Source organism: Perognathus longimembris, chromosome 9 (assembly GCF_023159225.1).
Source record: "Perognathus longimembris pacificus isolate PPM17 chromosome 9, ASM2315922v1, whole genome shotgun sequence".
Lineage (NCBI taxonomy): Eukaryota > Metazoa > Chordata > Mammalia > Rodentia > Heteromyidae > Perognathus > Perognathus longimembris.
In genome coordinates, this window is record NC_063169.1 from 17,242,781 (window position 1) to 17,257,700 (window position 14,920).

The 14,920-nt window shown below is 35.8% G+C and overlaps 1 protein-coding gene across 1 annotated transcript in view; it reads left to right on the plus strand.

The window, feature by feature from the left end:
- Ascc3 (activating signal cointegrator 1 complex subunit 3) overlaps nucleotides 1–14,920 on the plus strand; it is a 242,952-nt gene that overhangs the window by 213,819 nt on the left and 14,213 nt on the right. The window contains exon 37 of the mRNA XM_048353767.1: nucleotides 3,458–3,682. Within this exon, the coding sequence (XP_048209724.1) occupies nucleotides 3,458–3,682 (225 nt within the window). The remainder of the gene's footprint in view (nucleotides 1–3,457; nucleotides 3,683–14,920) is intronic.

Genomic DNA, 14,920 nt, shown 5'->3' on the forward strand with positions numbered 1-14,920 from the left:
TACCAAAGGATTATAAGCAAGATCACACTAAAACTACCAGCACCACTATGTTTATCACAGCAAAATTTACCATTGCTAAAATATGAAAACAACCCAGATGTCCCTCAGTAGATGAATGGATCAAGAAAATGTGATACATATACACAATGGAATTCTATGCATCTATTAGAAGGAATGACTTACCCCCATTCATGAGGAAATGGAAATACTTGAAAAAAAAGAATATTAAGTGAATTGAACCAGACCCAAAGAAACATAAACTCTATGGTTTCACTCATTGGAAACAATTAGTACTTGTCTAGGGTAGTCCTAGCAGAGCACATAGCTCAATAACAATGTACATATGATCACATAAGATGATGCTAAGCAAAATTAACTACAAGATTTGTAAATAAGTGGTTTATCTTTTAGGTTGTTATTTCTAATATACCCTATGAAATTATGCCTTTTTCTTTTGTCTTTCTTCCCCATGTTTTTACCCCTGTTGTCACTGTAACTGACTTTGGAACTAGAAGTGGGGAACATAAAATGGAGAGACAAAGGGTAAAAGGCTAACCAATGCAACAGCAGTACTTACAAGGCAATATGCTATAAACCAACTGTACATCTTGGAAGAGGGCCGGGAGGGAACTGGGGGAGGAGGGAAGGAAAGTGGGAGAAAAACAAAGGAGGAAGTAAAAAGTTTGATAGGAAATGTACTTACTGCTTGGCATATGTAACTGTAACCCCTCTGTACATTAGTTTAACAATAAATATTAAAAAGTATTTTCTTATGAGAAAAATTACTCTTTCAATTAAGATCTTCACCTTAAATTATCATCATCCTTATCTTTCTTTATGAAAATAAGTTTTACAGCTCTCAGTGCAGTCACAGTCTACACAAGGATACTCCCTGACCAATAGGTTATGTATTTCTTCCCTATACTTGTATACCGTTTTATTTTATGTGTGGTCAATTTGATTAAGGTCTTGCTCTCTTGCTGGTTTTCTTCAGCATTTACATATTGCCAACAACATATTCTTAATATGCATTTGGTAAAAAAAAAAAAATCTAGCACATTAGGACCCGCCCACTGTGATTGTTGAAATACTTTTAATTTTGATTAAAAGATATTTTAATATATTTAATCGAAATTATATATATATGCATAGAGAGAGAGATCAAAGAAATCGAAGAACGCTTAGTTGAGAAATTTGTTTTATATAATTTGTTTTCTAAAGATTATTGTCTTTGGATTCCCTTCTTTAAAAGTCTGATGGAGGGCTGGGGATATGGCCTAGTGGCAAGAGTGCCTGCCTCGTATACATGAGGCCCTGGGTTCGATTCCCCAGCACCACATATACAGAAAATGGCCAGAAGTGGCGCTGTGGCTCAAGTGGCAGAGTGCTAGCCTTGAGCAAGAAGAAGCCAGGGACAGTGCTCAGGCCCTGAGTCCAAGCCCCAGGACTGGCCAAAAAAAAAAAAAAAAAAGTCTGATGGAAAGTGGTGCTGTAGCTCAACTGGTAGAGCGCTAGCCTTGTGCACAAAGAGGCTCAGGGACAGCTCTCAGGCCCTGAGTTCAAGCCCCACAACCAAAATAAAAGTCTGATAGCCCCTTATTAAATGTAGATGACTCTACTGAAGAAAATTTTCTAAGCTAAAATATACTCAGCTGTTATGATCCTGATGCTACTGGCAGTGAACAAATTCACAAGCCTAATGAATAAGGAGATTAAAGCAATAACCAATAAATCTGGCAAAACTGGCATGGTTTAGATTTAGAGGACAGTGTTGCCTCATCTTACATTGCATTGAACTTCAAAAGTTAGGAAATAAAACACAAGACATCCATGATCAAAGTTACCTGACAAGCCCTACAAATACAGTAAACATAATTGTGTGCCATGGACTTACTGTTTGTGATATGCTGCTTCTCTGGTTTCATCACCACCTATTTTTCCCTCTAGCATTGGAGCAGATCACTGTTTTGTAAGCACCAAATAAAGCAGTTGGTTGCATGTAGAAATATGCTGTATTTAAAATATATGTCTTTGAATTCTATTTTATACTCATCTAAGAAAGATGTCTACAATTTCATAAATGTATATAATATAATTGATCTTTTCGTGGGAGGAAGGGGATTATATAATTTAATTTGAATAAGATTTTGCTAAGCAAAGTATATTACTGAATTTAAATAATACTGTTAACTAATAATTAGGTTCCTACTACCCATATTTTTATTTTAATTGCACTTTTCATATAATGTAAGTCTTACACTATTTCCTAACATTTTCAAGACCTGGAAAGCCAGTTTGTTGGCAGTACTAAGAGTGTTGTTGTATTTTCTTCAGTAAAAGTTGTATTTTATGAACAGGAAACAAAATCTAAATTGTGAACCAATACTTAGATTGAATCTATAGATTGCTTTGGTGAAATTGCCCATCAAAATCCTGCTATAATTCATATAAATTGAAACTGAACATAATGAAAAATGTCGGAAAGGGGAAAGGATCAAGGGACATATGAGACTAGAATGGAGAGAGGAATTTTGTTCAAAGTATACTATGTGTATTGATAGTTATCACAATGAAACTCTAATACTTTCAATCTATGCTAATTATGTTCAGTACTGGAAAAGTCACTGATCTATATATTTTGTCTTGTGTTGAGGGAAGATAAATATTGTCCTTATTATTCTAACACTATTAAACAGTGAGCATTAATTGTGGTTGATGTCAACAGGCACATGCTCAATCTCAAGTATACATTTGGAAAAATAAGATGTTTTTCTCTCATCGCAAATACTAATAAAGTAGGTCAGTCTATTTTTAATGGAAAAGTGTACTTAGGTTTAGGTCTTGTACAGTTCAGTAGTGAAATATAGTGTCTATAATATCAGTCAGTAACTACCTACTGAACCTTTTAAGATAAAGAGAATACCCACATACACCCATTATTCCAGAGTAGTTGGCTATAATCTAACAGATTATATAATACATTGCATATTCATGATCCTGCTCTTCACCATTTTCTTCCCTCGCCAATCATATTCTTGCCTTCACTCTACTTTATATCTTGTCCTCATTCTAGATTTTAGCTTAAACATCACTTTCAAAAAAGCTCTTCCTGACACTTGAAATAAGCAGCTTTCTGCAATCAAATGTCCTTCATGACTCTATGCTTAGCATATCATAACATTCATTGCACTGTGGAGCTTGTCTGCCTTCCCTGATGACTTCCACCACACTGTCATGGTAATGTGCCATGCCTAGTAATTGTGTGGTTTGTGTTACCTGTGTAGACACAGTAGAGTGTCATGACTATCAGATATATTAGATAGTTCTGGCTTTTGCTTATGAATTAATGATCAAATTGAACAAAGCAGAATTCTAGGACAAATGATTATGTTTTTCCTATACTATGTTTTAAGTCAGCAGGTAAAATTTTAAAAGTACATTAATTGTTGTTTTTCAGGATGCAGAAGAATATACAGATTTGCCAGTAAGACACAATGAAGACCATATGAACAGTGAACTAGCAAAATGTCTTCCCATTGAAGTAAATCCTCACTCATTTGACAGTCCTCATACAAAAGCACATCTCCTGCTACAGGCACATCTTAGCCGAGCCATGCTGCCCTGCCCAGATTACGACACTGATACCAAAACTGTCTTGGACCAAGCTCTAAGAGTATGTCAGGTATGAAAGTCATCTTTGACACATATATTTTCTCCCACTTCTACCCTTTTTTCCTAAGTGATAAAATATACTTGTATTTTTTACATTATTTTAGCAGCGTTGAGAAAATTTACTAAATAAAGAATTTCCAAAAGGAAAGCAAATACAAATACACTAAGATGCCAGTTTCAGTGACCCATTCAACTAAAATGTATTGAAAGCAAAATACTATTTTCTGAATTGAGCATTGAACAGGCAAGAGCCTTTACTGCTATAGACTCACTCAAGATGGGAAATACTAACAACTCAAAATTCAACTTCAGTGGGACATGTTGGCACATTCCTATAATCCCAACTCTGAGGAGGCAGAAATGGGAGGATTGTGAGTTCAAGACTAGCCTGGTTTACAGAATTAGACTTATCTCCCCCAAAAAAGAATGTGTGTATGTGTGTGTGCATGATCACATGTATGAGAGTGAGAAAGAGAGAGAGAAGAAATCATAAGTGATGTTTAAGTGTAATAAACCACAGTGAAACAAGAAGATACAGAGAAAGATTTTTATGTCATTTAGAGCTAACTGATGGATATTATTTAAGAAAAAAGTTAAGTGAGGAGATTTTTTTGAAGAAGGTTGTTCTAAAGACTAAGGATAGCAACTGCCTGTTCTCAAGTAGGAAGTTACTTGGTGTGTTCAAGAAAAATCAAATATGGAAAGAAATGACTGGAAATGAGGCTAGAGAGAGAAGAGAGATGGTAGAGAAAGTGGGGTCAAGTTCAGGGAGTTTGTGAACCCTGGTAAGGATTGTAATGTTTACTTTGAATGAAAAGGAAGCCATTAGAACGTGGGTTCACTAACAATGATGACAATTGTACCAAAAAGTATTTTCTGTAGTAATTAAACTGTGAAAGTCAAGTATCTTACGACTTCACTTATAAGTAACTAATGCTAACATAAATCATTTTTCATGAAAAAATATTTTCCAAGTGACAAATCATAGCATAGTTTACATTTTTTAAGTTGCTTAAATAAACATCTTCATAAAAGCTAGATTGATTTACCTGCTTTTGCAATTAACACAAAATATATATGATCATATGCTCTTTCAGTTGACATACATATCTGAGAAATTCCAGCCTCCTGGCCATGTGTAATTTCAAGAGGTAGGAGTACTTTCAAGTCCTTTTTCAGATAATTGTGAATATTGTTCTTTGATTCAAGACAAAAACTGACAAATGATATTTCTTGAATGTTGCTTTTATTGTAGAACTGAACCTGTATCAATGAGGTCTTCCTGCCTTAAATACTTTAGGTCTAAACAACAAATATTGGTAGCCAATCCAGTTTAACATGGGACTGATGAGAAGTGACTGGATTCTAAAAACAAATTTTGAGACTGAAAATAATATGCTGAATGGATGATTGAATCCAGAACTTTTTCTTACCCCAGAGTAGCTGCAAGGAAAGAGCTGCCGTTTACTGGGAGATTTTAGTGAGGGAAGTACGCCAAAGGACTTTGACTCTTTGTACCTGTTTGGGACATTTTTGTCATAAAAAATACTTTTTGAAAACTTCAAAAGATTTTCAGTGTTTTTAAAGGTAGGGGAAAATCTGTGAAGATATGTGTACAAAGATGACATCATTTGTAAAATTAATGACTTGAAAATAACATTAAGTACTTCCAGGCAATAGAACACCACAGAATATTATAATTGTATGACAATTGCAACATAGGTAAAGATATCCCTGAGAAAAGATGTTGAATGATTTCACAGTAGCTGTCTCTTAGTAGCAGGACTTGGAGTGCACTTTAAAATTTTTTCTTCTTTATGCTTTCTAAAATACATGAACATTTTACATTGAGCCTTTAACATTTTTATTGTCAAAAATAAAAATGCCATTCTAAAATGGCAGTATTTCTAAATACAGTAAGCACAAGTTATCTGACACATGTTTATGACTAACATATGGTTTACTTCTCTAGAACGATGATTTAGCATTCCTTATTAGTCACACTTTATAAACCAAGGTTAAAGTTTTAGCTGAGGCCCTTGATACTCATTTGTGTTTCCTATAACTTTTCCCTCCACAAACACTGACTTGTCAATGAGCTCAGGGGTCAGAAAAGATTAGATAGGAAATGCAAGAGGGAGTTTTTATACTTGCACATATGTTGGTTTTGCTTTCTAACATGTATATCATAAAACAATATAATGCGTACTCATTGACATCTTGTTTTTCTGCATTCTGTCAGTAATGCTACAATAAAGCAATTTTCAAGGGAATCCGTTTCTAAATTTCCTATTGGGGAAAAGACTCAGTCAAGTATTTTTTGTGCCTATATTGGATAATTTTATATGAATTTTCTTGGGATGATTTATGGTTTACTAAATATTTTTGATATGTCTCAGTTTTCTTCTTGATTATAAAACAGTATACCTTAATTATATAATAGTACATTTTTATTTTAGAAAAGAAACATACTAAAAATTACATCATCCTGAGTAATTACCTCTTTGTGGCGCTGGCAGTCAAACCCAGAACATATATACGTGTGTGTATATATATATATATATATGTATGTATATGTATGTATGTATGTATATATATGTATATATATGTATATATATATATACGTATATATGTGTGTGTGTATATATATATGGTGCTCTGCCTCTAGCTTCATCCCCAACCTTTGGTTTATTGGGATTGTGTCCCTCAGGCTAGCCTTAAACTTGTGATCCTCCTGTCTCTGCCTCCCTAGTGCTGAGATTACAGGTGTATGCTACTATACATTGGTAGTGATTGTGCATTTACTCTCATAAATATGAGGGTTTTTTTTCAATATTCAGTGAATTTTTAAGACTTGTTTTCAATTCATATTCTTCCTGAGATAATTATCTGTGTGAATTTTATTCCACTAATGCTCTTTTTTGTTCCAGGATCCTTCATTGTAATTAATTGTCATGTCTCCTTAAAATCCTTGTCTGTCTTGGTACTTTTAAATAGTACTAATTTTTAATTATCTGTTTAGTAGAGATACTTTTAGATTATATGAATATCCTTTTCTCATCATATTTTTCTATTTTATTTCCAGCATCCATTGTTGATATTTATCTAAAACAATTCCTGCTATTTTGGTTTTCTGTTTTCATCATCCCTATGATAAACACATGTAGAAATGTATCCTTTCTAATTTAAATTGAATTTACTATGCATAAGGTACCAAGTTTTACCAGAATATTTGGAGGACTGCACTGCATCCCTGAATCCCCTACTGCCCATCAAATATATAGATATTAAAAGTAGTAGTAGTAGTACTAGTAGTGGTGGTGGTGTTGGGAAGCACTCAGAGGGCTTTCTTTATACCACTTTCTGTTATGATTGCTTTGCCTTGTACTGACTCATTTGCTGTGTTAGTGTAATTCTTAATCTCTTACATTTCACAGATGGATCTTCTAATAAGTCAACGTTACCAAAATCATAAATCAAAAGCTGTCTTCAATATAGGCTGGAAATATCATGAAAGTATATTTCATTTCATCCTAAATTTTTTAAATATTCTCAAGATCTGCTACAAGATTATTCTAAAATCATAGACATTTCTATGTTGTTTTTGTTTTATACCAAGAATTCCCACTAGACTGTGAATATTTTTAATTGATTCTTTTAAATGTATACTAAATCACCTCCATTTAATTATTCTGGTTCCCTTTTCAACAGTCTGTCTGTAATTACTTTAACCAGTTTCTAAGAGGGACTTGTTAATATGATTGAATATTTGTAACTGCTTTAATTACATCTCTCTACAGCATCCAGGGTTGTGCTTGTTTGCCTTTTCTGTAGCAACTGCTGTGATCTCCAGTTCTTATATTTACATTATGCTACATAGACCCAGGAATCAACTACTTGCTACATCATATTCTCCCCTATAACTGAAATTAAAAATAATGGAAGATTTAGACTGTTGATACAATATGAGAAGAAGGGTGTTGTCATAATTATAAGAGAACTCTTGTAATAAAAATCTTTATGCATGACAGAGTAACTGCTGCATAGATTTCAATAGTAAACACATATACACAGACATTTGATATTCCTCTTCCTTTTTAAGTAGTGCCTTCTCAGGTTAAGTTGTTAAGTTGATTTAATAGCTAATCACCACTAATGGGTCTTTCCTGTGTAGTCTTTATTTATCTGCCAATATAGTGGGGCACTGGAAATGTGGCTCAGTGGTAGGATGTTTGCCTAGCATGCATAAAGCCCTGGGTTCAGTTCCTCAGCACCACATAAACAGAATAGGCCAGAAGTGGCACTGTGGCTCAAGAGGTAGAGTGCTAGCCTTGAGCAAAAAGAAGCCAGGGACAGTGCTCAGGCCCTGAGTCCAAGCCCCAGGACATGCAAAAAATAAAATAAAAATAAAAGATAGTGGACATCTCTACTTGACTATTGAAGATGGATGTAAAGGTCTGTCTTCTGCATAACAATGTATATGTTAATATGGATGGAATTCATGTGTCTATTACCCTAATGAACTAGGCCAAGATAAACTTGATGGCTGCTTTAAAAATATTAAAAATAATCTAGGTGATTCAATGTTTAAAAGGAACACCCTAAGGAGCTATGTTAAGTTTTCATTCTTTTCATTGATTCTTGCATTTACCTTTAATATAAAGGCCTTTCTTTTTCACATGTGAGATTATATAAGCTACGTGTCCCAATTATGTCAGTGTTCTAACAGGCTTTCTCATTTGTCATAAAGACAATAGCCAAAAACTATATAAAAAATGAAATGTGGAGCTGGGAATGTAGCTTAGTGGTAGAGTGCTTGCCTAGTATGCATGAAGCCCTAGGTTTGATTCTTTCATACCACATAAACAGAAAAGGCAGGAAGTCGTGCTGTGGCTCAAGTGGTAGAGTGCTAGCATTGAGCACAGAGAGGATCAGGGACATAGCCAAGGCCCTGCTGAGTTCACACACATGCTGAAAAGAAAAATCCATTTCATCTCTAATTTCTTATTCTTTTGTTAATGTTGTTGTTGTTGTTGTTATACTAGTATTAGAGCTCAAGATTCTCATGCTTGCTGAGCACAACTTCTACCAATTGAGCTATGCTTACTGCACTCCCTAGCCCTTTTTGCTTTTCGGTTATTTTTCAGCATGAGCTTTCACTTTTTGCCCAGAGCCAGCCTCACCCTGCACTCATTCTACCTCCTCCTCCCATGTAGGATTACAGATATGTTACTCTACACCCTATCTCATGTTTTGAAATAGGATCTGACTAACATTTTTGCCTATGCTGGTCTTGAACCACAATCCCTCTGTCTGTTCCTGGCTCTTAGTACTGCAGATAGGCATATGTTTTCAAACTTCAATCTATTTTAAAAGTGCGCTAATTAATAAGCTTAAAATGTGTGTACATATACATATACACATATTAGAGTCTGAGATTAGACAAAAATAGAGTTAAAGAGCATGGTTCAATCCCCAGCACTACAAAAGGAAAAATAATAATAATAAAGAGAGCAAAAAAGAATCCCAAAAGCTACCATGACTAGAAGCAGGTACATATTTCGTTGACCAGTAACTCACATTTGCCGCAGACTGCACATAGAAATAGACAGAATCGTCATGGGGCAATGCCAACATGACCTGTGAAGAGTGTTTACATACATGTGCACTAAGCACAACCCCACTAAGATGACAGTGTATTGACAAAGGCATCATTAGGAGGGATGAGTTAAAGAGTTGTACAATCAAATACAGTTTGCAATGAAAATCGTCAAGGTATTGCTGAGAAGTAGTAGGTCAAATCCTTAGTCCTGTACTTGTAAAAACCATTTTGATATAACAAATATGACATAGCTCTTCTCTATCAATTTTATTAGAATACTTTCAAATTGTAAATGCTTATAATTAGAACAAACGAAAATATTTTCTTTAAGTAATAGATATAGCACAATAGGATTCACAAGCATTCTTCAAATCTTTTTGTTTAAAAGGGAAAATGATATGTCTGTTTCATGGGTATATCTGAAGGGTTGTTAATACCACAAGTGTCCATATGATGTAGAATATGCGTATCTATAGCTGTAAGATTGCTGACTGTTCCCCAAGCACCAATAGATCATGCCTGTAATTATAGCTACTCGGGGGCCCGGGGGGGGGGGGGGGGTCACATCTGTGGATGATCTGTAGATCACCGTTCAAAGTCAGCCTGGGCAGGAAACTTTGTGTTTTTTGTTTGTTTGTTTTTGAGCACGTCTCGCTTTATTTGAAACAAGCTCTGCTCTTAAATAGGTCAGAGAGCGGCAGGAAGGAGAGGGGTATACACACACCTAGCTAGGGACTGTGAAGGGAGACCTGAGCTGTCTGTCAAGGGTGGAGGGCCGAGGAACCAATCCTAAGAGGCAGCCTAATTCTACGTCACAGCCCACAGGACCGCCTCTGGGTTTACCACCAACTGCCATCTTGGCCACACATGGTCCCAAGGCTGGGAGACGGGGCCAGCTAAAACCGCCTTTCCTGGTGCCTTGTAATAGCCACATGTGATTCCTAAGCTGGGAAACAGGCGGGGCCAGCTAATTGCCTCTTTCTGATGTAACATGCCCCGGGCATGTCCCACATCTCCCCCTTTTTGTTTTATCAGCAGGTGGCCACCCTACTCGAGAGTGTGCTTGTCTTAGGTTGCCCCCTTCTGAGGATCTTACCCATCATGACTACCATTCTAGCGCTTCAGGCAATCCTACCTGCAGGGCCTGTGAGACTTGTCTCCAATTAACTATCAAAAGGCTAGAAATGGAGCTGTGGCTCAAGTAGTAGAGCACCAGCCTTGCACACAAAAGCTGTCAGGTACAGTGTCCAGCCCCTGAGTTCAGGCACTAAGACCACCACCAATAAATAAATAACAATAATTATTTCACCTTTCCCACTCTAGTTCCTTCACAGGAAATTATTAAAAAGGTGGATTTATTGCATATATGTCAGTGTGTGTTTCCACAACTGTTTAAAGATTTTTTGCTTGCCAAATCTGAGTTGACTCACAACAAATTACAATCCATTTGTTGCAAACACTCATGGACCTTATTAAATTCATTCATAGAGAATGGGTGAAATCTTTCTGATATAGGTTGTTTCCTGGCCAGACAGACAGGAGCTCCTATCTTGTCATAGCAGCCTGGTGGCATTTCATTGATAGATGAGTACTTTCAAAACAAATAATTCTAAGTGAACATGATCCTAAATGATGTGTTCTTTGCACTGCAAAGATTCATGATATGCTGCATTATTATAGTCCTGCATGGTCAGTTACAATTTAACTCTACCTAACAAAGTATCATACCTCACAACTGAAATGACAGAGCTGAATCAAAATTTAGCATGTCCAAAACTAACACAAATGTGTGGGTTTTTCGATATTAAACACCTTTACTTACTCTAGTGGATTTACAAGCAATCTCCTTTCAAGGACTATAATATAATTTAGAAGGAAGTTTCCTCTTGGGTGACTTTACCTGTAAGCTTTTGTATGACAATTTGGTGATGGTTTATTGATGATATGATGCTATTATGAAGGATCCTTCTACCCCCGGCTCCTCTCCTCATGCTCACATAACAACCCTTTTCCCGGTTGGGTCTATAGGAAATGAGTAATGCTTAACCCATTTGTGTGATCAATTCACTTAAGCAGCTACTGTGAAATGTTAATCACAACTTTAATTTGTACTGCATTAGCATTTTGATTAACTTGTAGGCTTGCTAACGCACTTGAAGCGCTTTTACTCATAGTTACAGCTCGGAAATGACTTTTTGATTAATTAAGTTTGTTAGACAGCAGCTGAGCTTCCTGAATGCTAACCTTCTGGGGGTAAAAGTTCAGGAGAAAGTTGCTGTGAACAACTGTTGCTATTGAAAAAAGATTCTTAGAAATGTACTTACAGCGTTTTAATTATTGATAAAATATTGTATCATTACTTGCAACTGACCTGAACCTCTGAAGGAGAGTGGCTTGTCAAGAACGCATTTTTTCAGAGCTTCCCATCACAGCAAAACTTCTGGGAGTTCTTGAACCAAATAGTGCATTTTCTAACACATGTCTGACAAGTAATATATTAACAGGCTGCTTAGATTGAAAGTCCATAGTTTTTTTAAATAAACTTTTAATTTCAGAAAAGTTTAAATTTCCAGGAAGGTTTCAGAGGGTGTACATTATTGCCATATATGGTGAATGTGCTTTCCCTCTAATATTTACATCTTCTATAATTTATTAATAAGACATAATCATTATCATTAATAAACTGGGACTGATATATTACCAAACAAAGTCCATATTTGTTAGTGTTGTTCTATTTGTAAGTGCTTTTCTGTTTTTGTTGAAGAATCTCATTCTGGATACTACACTAGTTAACTTTAGTCTTCAGGTCTCTGGATCCTTTTGCTTCTGACTTTTTTTCTTTGTTTTTGATCATTCTTCTCTAGTATTTCATATTTTTGTGGCATTCCTTTCACAACTCAGTCTTGATATACTATAATGAAATCCTTCATTATAGACTAAATAAGTATTTCCTTCAAACTCTAATAGCAATATATTTTCTTTAAGTCCAAAAACAGAAATGCCAACAAACTCACCTGCTGTTTCAACCTTCGTCCTGATCTTACTTGCATGTCCTTGTTTAATCCTTGTCAATTAGGAGACATGTTAGATGATTGGCAAGTGATAGGGTTGGTAGAGAAAAAGTTCCTTGAAGAGAACATAGGATCGGGAAAGAAGAGGAGAAGTAAAGGGCTTATGTAATGTTTAGAAGGGAGAAAGAGGCTACATGATCATCTGTCTAGGTCTATGAATGCAATTTAGAGCCACAGAGTGCTGACATCACTGAGGATTAAATTGACAGAGTTCTTAAGCTTGAAGTTTAGATTTTAAGGGAAATACTTTAATAATGTCCTTCAAACTAGATTTATTATCCAACTATTTACATGATTCTTTGTATTCATTTAATGATGCCACCACAGAAATCCTATTTGTAACAAGATGGGGTGTGTGCAAGTCAGCAAAGACAGTATAATACAGTCATCACATAGCTTAAATTGGAAGTCCAAGATTAATCCTTTACTCCAACAACTTTTCTACCAGTATGATTGCAGAGGTAGGGAAATTTTCCTATCTGTAAAAAGTGGATAATACTGACATGTTGGTGTCAAGGTTTAAATGAAAGCTACCTATGAAAGTGTTTTATAATCTGTGTACTACTATACAAGTAACTTTATCATTCCATATATGTATCGGAGAACTTTGCACAGTCTTGAATTAACTATATGACTCACTGTTTAGTTCTTTTCACAATAATTGCATGATATTAATATTATTTGATAGAAAATATACACGGAGATGGAGAGATTGTCAAGCTTAAAGTGCTACCTGTTTAAAGTATAATCTGCAATCATAGAGGATAAGAAGAAAAATATTAGTAGATTTGGCTAAATCTATCCTTTACTTGACTCTGAAGCTATGGTTGAATTTAAATGTTAAGACCAAGCCTGATAAGCTTAGAGGAATTCTTGAAATAGATTCAAAATTAATGTTAAGGACACGAAGAATATTCAAGTACTGAAGCATATGACTTCAGGAGCCTCACACTTAAAATGAATTTGCTTCCAGAGATTGTTCATTTTCAAAGTTCTAACTCTTCACCATATATGAGGTCTGTGCTGTGAGGCATGATTTTCGTCTCTTTTTTCCTTTACCTATCCTTTCTCTCCTTACTTGCTCCCTCAACCAGAAGTGGCAGACATACCATATTTGTTCACCATTCCTTCTGAAACTATTTCACTAATTCTTACTTCCCCCAAAGTCAGCCTCCTCAGGTCTCTCCAACTAAATCCTTTGACAATTCCTCCTTCCTCTATCCATATCCTTTTACTTTCATTTTAAGGTTCCTTTTCAAAAACCTGCCAAACCCTGTGTCCCTATCCCTACCTTCCTGGTAGTCTTCAGCACTATCATAGTGATTTCAACAGATATAAACCTCATAACCACGTTCATTCCAGATTCTGCCTCTAGCTGTTGTATCCAAACCATTTCCACCATTTCCATGACCATTCATATGTTCTCACTGGCCATAGCATCTTTATCTGTCCTCTTGATCCTCTTGACTCTTTTCTCCCCTTTCAGGTCCAAGTTGAGCCAAGCTTAGTCCCTTTATGATTCACTTAACACCTAACTAGCATTGGCTCCACAGTTGGGCACTTCATCAGTAGTATCATAGAATCTAAAATCTCTTTTCTTTCCTTGAGTTATTTATTATCAGTTTGAATTCTCTTCTTTCACACTCAAATTACTCTTCATTGCTGGAATAATTGCAGAAAGCAACTGATTGTTTTACTATAAAATGTTATTGAAACTCAAGAACTACTGTATTTTTTTCAGTCACATTATTCTGCCTAGGAACATTTTTGTACCCTTCATAGTTCTTTCTCACAGCTTCCAAAATGCAGAGATTATTGAAATCATCAATACAAGGACTATCCATTTCTCTTCTCTTCAAGGCTTCTCTCTCTTCATTGACTCTTTGTGAGTGAAGTCTTTGATGACTAGTAGAGATCTCTTTTCTAAAGCATTGCCCATAGACTTCACTGTCATTAACACAAATCCTCACTCCCAAGTACGATCTTATCTCTGTATAGCTCATTTTATGTCTCTTGGGTGCTACCCTTGACTTCAAGGATTATCATTGATAGAAAGCAAACTATAAAAACATATTTTGTATATGTGCATTGTGTGTATGTAGTGTATATGTACATATATGTATGTTAGATGGTACTGGTATTTTATTGCTAAAAAATTTAAGCTACACAGTATACAGAAGCTTTAAAGGATATCTAATCAAAACCATGTACCAGTGGTTCATGCTTGTAATCCTAGCTACTCAGGAGGCTGAGATCTGTGGATTGCAGTTCAAACCAGCCTGGGGCAGGAAAGTCCATGAGATTCTTTTTTTTTTTTTTTTTTTGGCCAGTCCTGGGGCTTGGACTCAGGGCCTGAGCACTGTCCCTGGCTTCTTCCCACTCAAGGCTAGCACTCTGCCACTTGAGCCACAGTGCCGCTTCTGGCCATTTTCTATATATGTGGTGCTGGGGAATTGAACCCAGGGCCTCATGTATACGAGACAAGCACTCTTGCCACTAGGCCATATCCCCAGCCCTCCATGAGATTCTTATCTCGAGTTAACCACCAAAATTTTACCAGTGAGCTGTCCATTCT